The sequence below is a fragment of the Bison bison genome, unplaced genomic scaffold, assembly GCF_000754665.1.
Source record: "Bison bison bison isolate TAMUID 2011002044 unplaced genomic scaffold, Bison_UMD1.0 scf7180017864050, whole genome shotgun sequence".
Classification (NCBI taxonomy): domain Eukaryota; kingdom Metazoa; phylum Chordata; class Mammalia; order Artiodactyla; family Bovidae; genus Bison; species Bison bison.
In genome coordinates this window covers 3,405,465-3,418,247 of record NW_011494622.1, presented here as the reverse complement: position 1 = coordinate 3,418,247, position 12,783 = coordinate 3,405,465, and the positions used below count along the sequence as shown (strand labels likewise).

Here is a 12,783-nt window from a genome sequence, read left to right as displayed (position 1 = left end):
ATCATTTCCAAGTTCTCACATGCCAGACAGGCTGATACATTTGAGAAGTGTTTTCCATAAATGAGAAACCAGCTGCAAGGTGGCTATGAGTTTTGCATTCTCTGAACGACTGGGGAGAAACTAGAATTTAAAGCATGGCTCAACCTATCATTTGCATGGTATATGTCACCGGAAACGCAGGCGTGCCTGGCAGGGCTGACTCTGGTAAAACACGCTTCAGAAAGCAGACACAAAAGGCCCGGTGAACACTGTCTCTTTCGCTCTCAGGCGCAAGTAAATTGAGTGGAAGGGAAAGTTTCTCACCAATTTGACCTTGGAAGAGAACTTGAACATACTTAAGCCAAGAATTTCTTTTCTCGTGCGTGAAAACATGGGGCTTTACACTCGTTTGGCGAATTGTATGCAGCCCTTCAGTAGCTGTCTGAGAATGGCATCGTTGACTTAAGTACAAAGACGATGGTGGCCACGGGGCTCACTCATCAAAGGATGGCTTGAGTATCCCTTGTTGGAAATGTTTCAGAACACAAATGCACAGCAAGAGCAAGTCACATTTCTGTTTGCTATCACATATTCATTCAACAATCTCTAATCACCAATGTCGCTTCCTGAAAATTACAGTCGTTACCATCTATTCTCTCAACCGGTAAACAACACAATCCATCTTAAGCATTTTTTTTCTTACCTAGTGTAAAAAGTACAAGGAGTTGGGACACTTTTGGTGCCTTTTCTGGGGTTTTAGGTCAAGAGAGGAAGCTTCAGAAAGGTACATGTGGAGACCACATCGGCGCTCCTCATTGAAAGAGTGAGTTTAGCTTTCCCACTTGTTTCTTCCTTGAAAGCACCCCCTCTTTCTTTGCAATGCCAGTGTGGAAATTACAGCTCAGAATTCTTCAGAGCTATTGTTAGGGACAGCATCAAGAAGAGAGGCTTTTCATATTCTGGGTGGAGTTATGAATGGGCCATGAAAGAAATGACTGAATGAGAACAAAAGAATCTTTTTTTCAAGTAAGCTGAAGACATTAAAAAAAAAAAAAAAATCCATCTAAGAGCCATGATCCCATGATCCCATACAGTCCCTTAAAAAGAAGAATTCAAAGATAAGGAACCTAACACTTCATGAGGAAAACTGAGTTGAAGTTGTAATTTTAGGATCATAAAAATATAAAATGAAGCAAACTGGAAATTTTTTTTATTCCAAAGACATTACCGTCCCCATCCTCTTGGTAACACTCCACACTGATTAAAAACCAGTGCTTACTTTCAAGAATCAAAAAGCAAACTTTAGTCACTCCCCCAAAGGCCAAGTTTTAAATGCTTTATTTAAAAATGTGTCCCCGAGTGGTGCATAGTACTGGTAAGGAGTAGTAGTGAGACCCAAATGGTGACACAGGACTCAGAGAGGAGACAGGAGCCTCTCAGGAGGGACACAGGGGCTGTTGCTGAAGCAGAGGCTCCAAGGGAAAGGCTCCGCGGTCCTTCTGGACACTTGTAACCTCAGTGAGTCAACGGCTCCTGCAATGCTGTGATATCTCTGTCTGGGGAACCCAGGCAAGATCACTATTTCATGTATTTCTGAATTAAAATTTGCTGTAATTTAAAATAAGTAAATGGAATACATTTGCAGTAAAATGAACGACATGGAGGATTCCTGGTTGAGAAAGGATTACGCTACTGAGGGAAAGCGCAGGCCAATTTATGTGGTGTATTTGCACTCACAGAGATCACACTGACATCAAGGCTAGTGATGCTAAAGTGAATGCCCGAGATCCATGTGTCCTAACATGCCCTGGGTACTTCGTGTCTGACAATGGCGGTGTACACACAGGAGACGTTTATTATGTGAGTACGGCATCAGATGCACCTTTGAATTTTTCAAACTGCAGGTTACATCCTGTTAGTGAGTCATGAAATCAATTCGTTACACCAGGAACATCTTTTAACAGAACAGAGTAGGATATAAAATAAAAGAGCACAGAGAAGACATTACTTCATGGCATTTTTGTTTACAGTCCCTCTTGTGTTTTTAATTTTTATTATCCTCATATCATCCATGTCTTCAGGTAAGAAGCTGAGACACACAAAGGGCAATGTGAACAAAGTCACCAGAGCTGGGACTTGGCCCTGGGACGATCCGACAAGCTCCTGTGGTCTCCACCTGAGCGGCAGGGACAACAGGGAGCTCAGATCCCCCCAGCGCATCACAGCCCCTGGCTCCGGAACACACCCCCCACCACACACACTTCTGCAATGGTGTTTCCCAGCAAAAGCCGCTCCACAGAGAAGCTATCCAACAAGCTCAAAATAAATAAAAGGTACACACAAGCATGTCTGAAAGAGAAAGTTATTTATTTACATCATTCTTTTCCTTTTTACAACTCCTATACTTTTAAATAAAAATTTCTGGACAACAGGGGAGTTTTAAATTAAGATATTTTAACAGAGGATTTTCACAATATGTTTTTTTATGTACATGAATTTTCAAAAGTTTTAAACAGTTCTTTTCAACCTACACAACATAACTAAAAGCTCTAGAACTTTAGATTTAGACCTTGCATCTTTCTCTAAAACTTTCAGTTTAGGAGATTATGCTTAGCATCTTGCAGTTCAGATCCTGACAGGTGAGGATCTGGTTTATGAACCTGCTTCATAAATGAACCAAGCAAGCTGAACCTATCTGAAATGTTTTGGTGGTAAGCAAAGGTTATTTTTTTTTAGACATCTTAAACTGCTTTCATTAAAACTTTTTGGAAGTTGTCTCTGTCAGTCCCGTGACTGCTTTCTGGTTCCTGTGTATGGACTCTGAACATACGTTAGATGCATGAAAACAGATTTATTCTATCTCTGGTTTAGCCAACTCTCAAAGACACCCACGGGGGTTCCCAGCTTTCCGGGGCAGACACTGGTGCACGGCTCCCCTTGTCCAGGAGTATTTCAGAGACTTAACTTTCCTCGGCTACTGCACATACAAAACCCCATTACTGTGAAGATGCCCGTGTCCACAAAATGACTTTCAACAAAAACAAAGGGTTAACACCCTTTCACATCACGCTGACAGATTTCAAATATTTATTAGTCAAACTAGAAGATTTTCCTAATATTTTAGCATGACTTCCTCTGAAGACTTGGTGTAACATCCGTTAAAAAATAGAGAAGATTAACCTGTACCATGATCAAGTACAGCTCACCAGGAAACAATCACACAGTTCTGCCCAGTTTCTCCCTGAGAATGGCTGAGGCCCGTCCTGAATCTCACGCAGCCGCGATGGAGGCGTCGTCCATGAGCCGGCCCTGTGGCTTCGGAGGGGAAAACAAGGAGGGTTTGCAAGGTAAGAATGACCACAGAAGCGCTGTTAACTGGAGAGGGTCTGCAAGTACTTGGAACTGTTTCACGGACACAGAATAAATGTGTGCAAGTTTCCAAACAAGATTATGTTCATCTATCTCCTTTCCCCCACCTTCTCTCGCCAGGTGAGCCTGGGGACGGTGACCTCGCAGCCTCCGTGTGGCCCGCTCCCTCTGTTCCTAGTGGCAAGCTCACCAGCGCAGCACATCCTCTGCCCGTGGAGCCCCTCGCCCCCTAGCCTGCAGCCGCCACCCACCCGTCAGTGCACCGTGTGTGACAGGGCGCCTGGCCACCACTCCTGCTCGAGAGGGAAAGCTTTACCCTCCCTCTCGTGCTCAGCCTGTGTCCCGAGCTTTAAGCAGGCCACAAACCTGCGCTGCCAGCAAGCTCCTTGGGCCTCAAGGGCTCCCCTTCTCCTGTTTGGGAAAGAGTGATGCATCGTGAACTCTACGGTGCATAACTACAAATACTGCGAGGACTGAAGTGGCGGATAAACGCAGAATGCCCTTTTCTCAAAGTTCACTGACTGAAAAAATTTAAAACGTGACATCAGAAGAGGAAAAGCTGAGTCAATAAAAGATATCGTGACTGCTTTTAGGTGTAAAATTTCTGACAAGTCAGAAAGTCTGACAACACCCCAGAGAGTCATCAAGTAGTTAAAAGAATAAGATTCCTGCAAATGACTTTACTGCACTGACGGACTTTAAAAGCGGACCTTTGTGGGGAGAGCAGGAGAGGCGACTGACCAGCGTTAGAACCGCAGCACCACAGGCCGACGGCTATGATTTAAGCCGACGGTTCTGGGGGTTCCCTGAGGCCGGGAAGGGGGTCTCCTGCTCTGTTCTGTTGCTGGGAGGTTTCATACATGTAGGTACACACGCATGCATGTGTGAGGAAGGCAACTGAAGCTCAGTGCAGGAATGCAATGAACGGAAGACTAGGTCAGTCAAAGAACAGGAACCTGGAAATCATATCACTGTTTAAAACAATCAAAACGTTAAACCCGAGTATAGTTTCTGACGGGTGATCATTTTTAGAAAAGATCCAAATCCAGTAGCACTACATAGTTATTAGAATCAGAAAAGTTCAGGGATTGTATTCAGAAAATTAATCCATTTTGATTAAAAACTAGTTACAAATTAACTAAAACTTTAAAATATATTTCTAAAAAATAAATTATAAAGTAAAATAAAAATTTTTTAAAAGAAAAACAAAAATAGAAATATATTTTACTAAGCCAAAGGAAACACATGTTTAAGGATGCCATCAAGATAAATCTTCATTTGCCCAAAGGAATAAAAACCTTTAAAATTAGATCTAAGAAAAAAATCTATAAAATAGAAAATAAAAAATTGATAATAACTTAATAAGAAACAAATAGCAATATTGCCAAATTTATAGTAACAGTCAAGATACTAAAATTGCTAGTCTCAAAATACTATTTAGTGACATTTACGTGAAAAAACTGTGGTGTTGGAGAAGACTCTTTAAAGTCCCTTGGACTGAAAGGAGATCCAACCAGTCCATCCTAAAGGAAATCAGTTCTGAATATTCATTGGAAGGACAGATGCTGAAGCTGAAACTCCAATACTCTGGCCACCTGATGAGAAGAACTGACTCATTTGAAAAGACCCCGATGCTCGGAAAGATTTAAGGTGGGAGAAGAAGGGGACGACAGAGGATGGGATGGTTGGATGGCATCACCGAATGGATGGACATGAGTTTGAGCAAGCTCCAGGAGTTGGTGAAGGACAGCGAAGCCTGGAGTGCTGCAGTCCATGGGGTCGCAAAGAATCGGACACAACTGAGCAACTGAACTGACCAACTGATGTGAAAAAACATCTACTTGCATTTGTTTCCAAGACAATAAAAAACAGAAAATGTCTAAACCTTACCTTTACAAAAATACTGGTTGGTATGAAGCGCCTGAGCAGTTGATTCGTGAAGTTGGGAAACCTGAGCAAGTTGATGTTGAGAGACGGCAGCTGCTGGTACCCAGCCATCAGAGGGTAGAAGTTATATAACATCTCCTGTTCCGTGCCGGGGAGGATACGTAATCGAATCTAAATCACAAAGTGACAGAAAAAGATAAACAAATCCATGTATCAAATAAACTCGCAACAGCTACATGTTGTTACCTGTCAAGTTCTGGCAAATGATCAGACACTTAAATCCTTCTGGAGAAATATTTGCACCCTCTCCTATTCCATCTTCTAGACAGACATCAAAATGTAGGGCTGAATTAATGAGGCCAGAACCACACAGGTAACAAATGTAATACAAACACGTGCATGGTTTCTCAGTTTCTACCAACACGCAAAAGGCAACCTGTTCTTGCTTAACAATGCAAACACTAGGCAGCTCAGCACTTCCCGTGTCTCAGACCAGGCAGGCTTTACAGCCACAGTGCGCTACAGGATAACGTGCAGAAGAGCATCTCTGCAAACATTACATCAACGTGAGAGGAGCTGGTTGTTTCCTGTGTTTTGTCTTAGGGATTTTACCTTTGTGGTAAGGTAAGTACCTTCAGGGCAAAAGGAAAGAGCACTATCTGGTAAGATTTTCGGTACTTTAATTATTTTCAAGTCAATACGTGAAACAGATCAGGACAATCAAGAAAAGCCTACTCATTTGCAAATGATACATAAAGGTATGTGATGCATCAGAGATAATATATGTGTTTGTGAATCAACATATTCAGCCAACGTTATACTTGGTGTATATTAATATTATACATTTATATCAGTGTACAGACCTATAGTACACTTCACGTGTAATTCTACTTTCATTTAACAGCAAACAGCACTCAGGACATGCCAGCCAGATGGTTGACTCAGGGTGAATACTACTTGGTGTTATTACAAGTTTGTGCTCTAATTGCACCCTTATTATTAATAATAAAAAGCATGTGCTGACCACTGTGGTGTGTCTCTGCTGCCACTCTGACAGAGAGGGACAGTATTCTTACTGAAAATATGGTTTTGCCTGAGAGCATGTTCCACCCAAAAATCTGATGAACTTTTCCACCTCTGATATGAACAGATGAAGAAAAACATCTGAATCACATATTTTTCTATGTAGATACAAAATTGTGCCTACACGTAACACAGATAACTCTATGCAGGATCAAAATCTCTAAAAAATTATACTGATAGTTCAGAAGCAAATTAGGCTTTTAATCTGTGCAGTTATGCTTCAAAAGGTCTCAAATTAAAAGACACACACACACAAACTCGTTAGCAATAAAAAATTTCCAGGAATTCTATCAGTCCAAGGGATTTGTGAACTCTTGTTTTACATAGAGAAAGAACCTCTATGTGTGATCTCAACATGGAAAGAGTGGCCCATTTAACCCACTTCTACAGCAAGTTGTAATTAAATCTTCAAAAGTGACTTAAGATTCACCACTACCAAAACAAGAGCCATTTCTGACAGCTCTCCACTTTCTGGCCACACTCCTCTGTCTTCACAAGCAACCCCGTGAGATACAACCTGTACCTGTTTAAGCCCTGAGAACATGAAGGCATCGCTGGGCTCCACGGAAATCTCCACATCTTGAACTAAGTCAGTCTTATTCTGCAGGTGATACCTGACAGGTAGCGACTCTCTGACACGCCCGAATGACGGCAGATCTGCAAAGGTGACATTTCTCTTGGTTAAAAAAAACAACAAAGCTCACCATTCATGGGTTCCTTTTGTAAATAAATTTCATTGCATAGACATGGAGTTATTTAAATTAATGAGAGCACTGCACTGTTGTTAAATAAGAAAATTCTCTGATTGTAAAATAGCCACAGGGCTATGATAAAGCAGGCTAAGAAGAATCAATGTCTCCTTCTAAACTGATTTGGCTCAGAAAGGGTCTTGGCTACCAAGAGCTGAATTACCTTTTAGGATTAATTTCTTAAACCTACAAAAAATTTCCCTAAATATCAATAATGGCTCGAGATGGGATGACAGACATTATGGGCCCCTTGGTGGAAACTATGATGTATTTTTGTCAAAATCTTTAACCTGAATTTGATCAAGACTATAGATCTAACTGGGCTTCCCAGGTGGCACAGTGGTAAAGAATCTGCCTGCAATGCAGGAGACACAGGGTCAGGAAGATCCCCTGGAGGAGGAAATGGCAACGTGCTCCAGTATTCTTGCCTGGGAAATGCCACAGACAGAGGAGGTTGGCAGGGAGTCACCCTGGCGGGGAGCACTACAGGGAGTCACGAAGACATGACTGAGTGACTGAATGCACACACACGCACAGTTACCAATTTATAGGGGCAGAGAAATACTTAAAAATGATGCAATGCAAGTCAGCAAATTCAGACTATAGGTAGCTTTACACGAGGACAGTTTCTTCAACAAAAGAACATCAAGGAAGCGAGGGGGGAGATGAAGGGGGTAGAGGAGGTGATGTGGGGTAGAGGCAGCGCAGTGGGGGAGAGGCTGTCTGCCTGCCTAGGGATTTTAAGAGTCTAGACACCAACACCAATCAACAGCAATGCAGAGGCCTTATAACAAACTATGAAGAACATTCAGAGTCAGCTAGGGAAATTTCAACACAGGAATTTGATCATATTGCAAAATTATTGCTAATTTTTAGTTATCATAATGACTCTGTGATTATGTTTAGAAAAACAGCCAGTGATGTTAAAGATGCATACTGAAATCTCTATAGATGAAATAACATTCTGGCATTTGCTTCAAAATGTTGAGGGCAGGAGGGTCGTGTAGAGGTATAGATAAACAAGACTGGTCACAATCTACTTTTTGTAAATGGTGGGCATTTCTCGTAATGGGGAAAGTTAGAAAAAAAAATCTTAGCAGCTAAAATAAATATTCTTTTTGGATTCCGCAGATCAAATAAAAGGTGAGTGGAGGCACCTGCGTTCACGTGGAGAGGGATGTTTTCCACGATCACATGGGGCAGGGTGATGACGGTGCTGATGATGGGGACGCTGTCCGTGGCTGAAGTCCTAGGCAGAAGAGAGGCCCCTTAGGTCCACGTTTCATGTGAGGAGTAAATACATCAAAACCAGGGAACGTGGGTATTCACCAACCCACTGCAAAGCAAATACAAATGACCCCTTTTCTAAAGGTTTAATGGAAGGAGTTTTGTGAAGTAGGAGCTTTTCCAATCCCATTTTTGAGAACTTTCAATGAAAGAGCGTTACAACTCAAGGCTGCTGTTTGGTCTCAGTGATGAAGTCAGGACTTGTGTCAGAACATAAGTCAACTGTACCACAAACCACACCATCTAACCCAGCGTTTTGGTAGCAAAATGTCCTCTATCGGTAGCAGAGGTGTTTACATTACGACCCAATGTCTCCTCACACTGAGGACCGTGCCCAGAGGAGCCCAGGCCACTGGACACGCGCTGCTGTAATGGCACCGTGGGTGTGCAGGAGAAACTGCAGATCTAAAAATATGTCACTATCAGCAGACACAGTGGCATTCAGGCATTACTCAGATAAAGTGAGTAACGTTATGAAGCGGTCAGATACTTTCCCTGTAGGACAGTCAGGGTGGGAACCACAGGGGCGGCTGCCAACTATCTGACAACCTGTGGGAAGAGCCTGTATGCAGAGGTGGAACAGGTGACACTGCTTCAAAAGGGCAAAGCGTTACTGAGCAAGCGCCACGGGCAAAACAGCCAACCCTCCCTTTTAAGAAGTACATGTCTTTACAGTATTACGGTAACACGACAGAGTAAACGAAGCAGTGCCTTCAGAACAGTTTTTTAACTCCTACAAATGTGAACTGAGCTGAACATCAACGTGGTAAACCCAGCGGTGTGGAAAAAAGACAAGGTATTTTTTTAAGAAAATTATTTTTTACTTTTAATAATTAGTTTTAAGATTTATAAAATAATTAAGCCACACAAAAAAATAACCCATGCAATGCCATGTATCCACCTCCTAGTCTAAGAGAACATAACAACAGAGCTGAAGCTTCTCCTGGACCCATTGCTGCTTGGAACCCCCTACCCTCCGCTCCAAAAGTAACTACTAGCTTGAATTTGGCATCTATCATTCCTGTTTCTTTATGCTTTTCAAAATTATACATAAAGCCTAGGAAGCATATGTTTTACATGCTTTCTAGTTCTGCACAATTTGTTCATATCCTGAACATCTGCAGTTGCTTTGTTTCATTTAACATTAACAGGCTGTTAGCTATAGCTCTCGGAGAAGGCGATGGCACCCCACTCCAGTACTCTTGCCTAGAAAATCCCATGGATGGAGGAGCCTGGAAGGCTGCAGTCCATGGGGTTGCGAAGAGTCGGACACAACTGAGTGACTTCACTTTCACTTTTCACTTTCATGCACTGGAGAAGGAAATGGCAACCCACTCCAGTGTTCTTGCCTGGAGAATCCCAGGGACGGGGAGCCTGGTGGGCTGCCGTCTATGGGGTCGCACAGAGTCGGACACGACTGAAGCGACTTGGCAGCAGCAGCAGCAGCTATAGCTCTGGTTCCTTCATTTTCACTGATATATAATATTCCACTGTACAACTGTGCCACATTTACCTAATTTCCTGTTGGTGGACATCTAGGTTGCTTCTAATTTTTTATTATAAACAGTGCTACTATGAACACTCCCAACCACGTCCCCTTCCTGTATGTTTGAATCTTTTCTAGGACTGCACGCTATAGCCATCAGCTTACCAGGTATTGCCAAACAGATTTCCAGAGCAGCATTCTAATTATACTTCCCCTCGTGACAAACTCTGCATTGTTAAGCCTCTTTATTTTTTCCAAGTAGTGGGAGTACACAAATCTCAGATTACTTGTAAGGCTGACCTTCTTTCCCCTGTGTTTACTGACCATTCAGCTTCTCCTGATCACTATGCCTACTCAAGTATTTTTCTCAACTTTCAGCTTAGAGGTTTCTTTTTAATGATCTGAAAAAGTTCTTGATCTGAATTCGAATCCTCTGTTCATTTCAGATGCTGGGAAGTAGCCTTCCCCACTTTGTACTGTCTTTTCACATTCTTCATGGCATTTTCTAATGAACTGAAAAACTTAATTTTAAGAAATCAAATTCATCAATTTTAGAGGCTCATACTTCTAGTGTCCTATTTAAAGAAATTCTTCCCTACACTGAAGTCATAAAATGATTCTCTTATTTTTCTCCTAAAAGTAGTAAAGTTTTGCTTTTTACAATTAGAATTTCAATAAATCTGAAATTAATTTTTATATACAATGCCCAACAGATATCCCATTTTCTCCCCAAGTCAATACTCAGTTGTTTACCACCAATTATAAAATAGTTCATCCTTCCCCTAGTGGTAACAATGTTACCTCTATGAAACGTAATTTCCATATGTGCATCTGTGGAACAATTCCTAGACTCGCTCTTCTGTCCCACTGGTTTATCTACCTCTCCCTGAGCCCACACCATAGTGATGTCCACTGTAGCTTTACAATAAGTCTTAGAATTTGAATGGCCAAGTACCCTTGCCTAGCTGTACCTCTTCTGAGAATTCTGACGATTACTGACATTTGTACTTTCTATACAAATTTTAGATCCAAGAGTGTCAAGTTCCACAGAAACAAAATAAGCTGCTGAGATCTTGAAGGAAATTGCACTGAATCTAGACAATTTATAATATTAAATCTTAACCAAGTCCTACTGAGCGACTGATCTGATCTGATCTGATCTGATCAGGGACTACTTTGTACCTCTCCCGTTTGTTTAGGTCTTCCTTTAGTGTTTTAAATTTTTGTAATTTTTTCCATACAGGTAATACATATCTTCTACTAGATATGTTTCTCATCATTTTGCTGTTACATAAATGATACCTGTTTTAAAAGTACTTTGCCTTGAGGTTTATTATTGATATATAGAAATCCAACTGATTTTTGTATACTGATGCTATATCCACAGCAGTCTTGCTGAAACTCTTTATAATTCTAATAACGTATTGATCCCCTTGGGTTTTCTGTGCAAACAGTCCTACTGACTGCAAATGAGGGCAGTTTCTCCTAATGCTTTTACTGGTCCTGTCATCAGAATTTGGCTAAAATCTTGTCAGTATATAGATCACAAGCTGTAACAAACATGAACGAAAGTTATCCTTTTCCATCTGCGTGTTTTTGACAAATGGTCAGTGGCAGCATGTAGCTTCTCGTCCGTTCTACAGGCTGGCAGAAGCTCTCACCTGCTAACTGAGAGGGACACACAATAAAGGCATGAGGATGACACGGATAATGGAGAAAAGGCAGGGCGGACACAGTCTCACCTCTTCCACGAGATAACATAATGCCCGGTTGCTACTCCGCCTTCAACATTTCCAACCGATGGGCATCGGAGACAGAAGCACTCACTGGCACTCTCTCCAGTCTGCAAGACGACTGCAAGACAGAGACTTTATAATCCTCCAGTCATTTCATCTATAAACAGAGGGCTTTACATCCAAGTAATGTAACAAAAAAAGGATACCTTATCAATTTTTCGTATATTATCTATAGAGACTTGGAGATGTTAAATGATTTTTTCAAGGAAGACAGATAGACAGAGCAACTAAAATAACCTGCTTATATTTGGTCTCGGGCTTCCCTGGAGGTTCAGATGGTCAAGAATCTGCCTGAAATGCAGGAGACCCAGGTTCTATCCCTGGGTCGGGAAGATCCCATGGAGAAGGGCATGGCTACCCACTCCAGTATTCTTGCTTGCAGAGTTCCATGGACAGAGGAGCCTGGCAGACTACAGTCCAAGGGTCACAAAAAGTCTGACATGACTGAGCGACCCACACACATATTTGGTCTTAAGACTACATCGTGATTTTTTTAAACCCTCACAATATTTGTCCTTATATCCAGTTGACCAGAATACACAGAAGAACTGTACAAAAAAGATCTTCACGGCCCAGATAATTACGATGGTGTGATCACTGACCTAGAGCCAGACATCCTGGAATGCAAAGTCAAGTTGGCCTTAGAAAGCGTCACTACAAACAAAGCTAGTGGAGGTGATGGAATTCCAGTTGAGCTATTTCAAATCCTGAAAGATGATGCTGTGAAAGTGCTACACTCAATATGCCAGCAAATCTGGAAAACTCAGCAGTGGCCACAAGACTGGAAAAGGTCAGTTTTCATTCCAATTGCAAAGAAAGGCAATGCCAAAGAATGCTCAAACTACCGCACAATTGTACTCATCTCACACGCTAGTAAAGTAATGCTCAAAATTCTCCAAGCCAGGCTTCAGCAGTAAGTGAACCGTGAACTTCCAGATGTTCAGGCTGGTTTTAGAAAAGGCAGAGGAAGCACAGATCAAATTGCTAACATCTGCTGGATCATGGAAAAAGCAAGAGAGTTCCAGAAAAACATCTATTTCTGCTTTATTGACTATGCCAAAGCCTTTGACTGTGTGGATCACAATAAACTGTGGAAAATTCTGAAAGAGATGGGAATACCAGACCACCTGACCTGCCTCTTGAGAAA

The 12,783-nt window shown here is 41.8% G+C and overlaps 1 protein-coding gene across 3 annotated transcripts in view; it reads right to left on the bottom strand.

Moving 5' to 3' along the window:
- Window positions 1-2,329: 2,329 nt before the first annotated feature.
- TRAPPC11 (trafficking protein particle complex 11) overlaps window positions 2,330-12,783 on the bottom strand; it is a 39,419-nt gene continuing 28,965 nt past the window's right edge. For 2 of the 3 annotated variants that reach the window (XM_010835742.1, XM_010835743.1), the window contains exons 26-30: window positions 11,583-11,694; window positions 8,225-8,316; window positions 6,842-6,975; window positions 5,239-5,406; window positions 2,330-3,294 (exon numbers count right to left, since the gene is read on the bottom strand). In XM_010835742.1, coding sequence (XP_010834044.1) covers window positions 3,250-3,294; window positions 5,239-5,406; window positions 6,842-6,975; window positions 8,225-8,316; window positions 11,583-11,694 — 551 coding nt within the window. In that variant the 3' untranslated portion in view covers window positions 2,330-3,249. Of the gene's footprint in view, window positions 3,295-5,238; window positions 5,407-6,841; window positions 6,976-8,224; window positions 8,317-9,780; window positions 11,509-11,582; window positions 11,695-12,783 lie in introns of those variants that run through there. The other variant, XM_010835744.1, reaches the window with a different exon arrangement.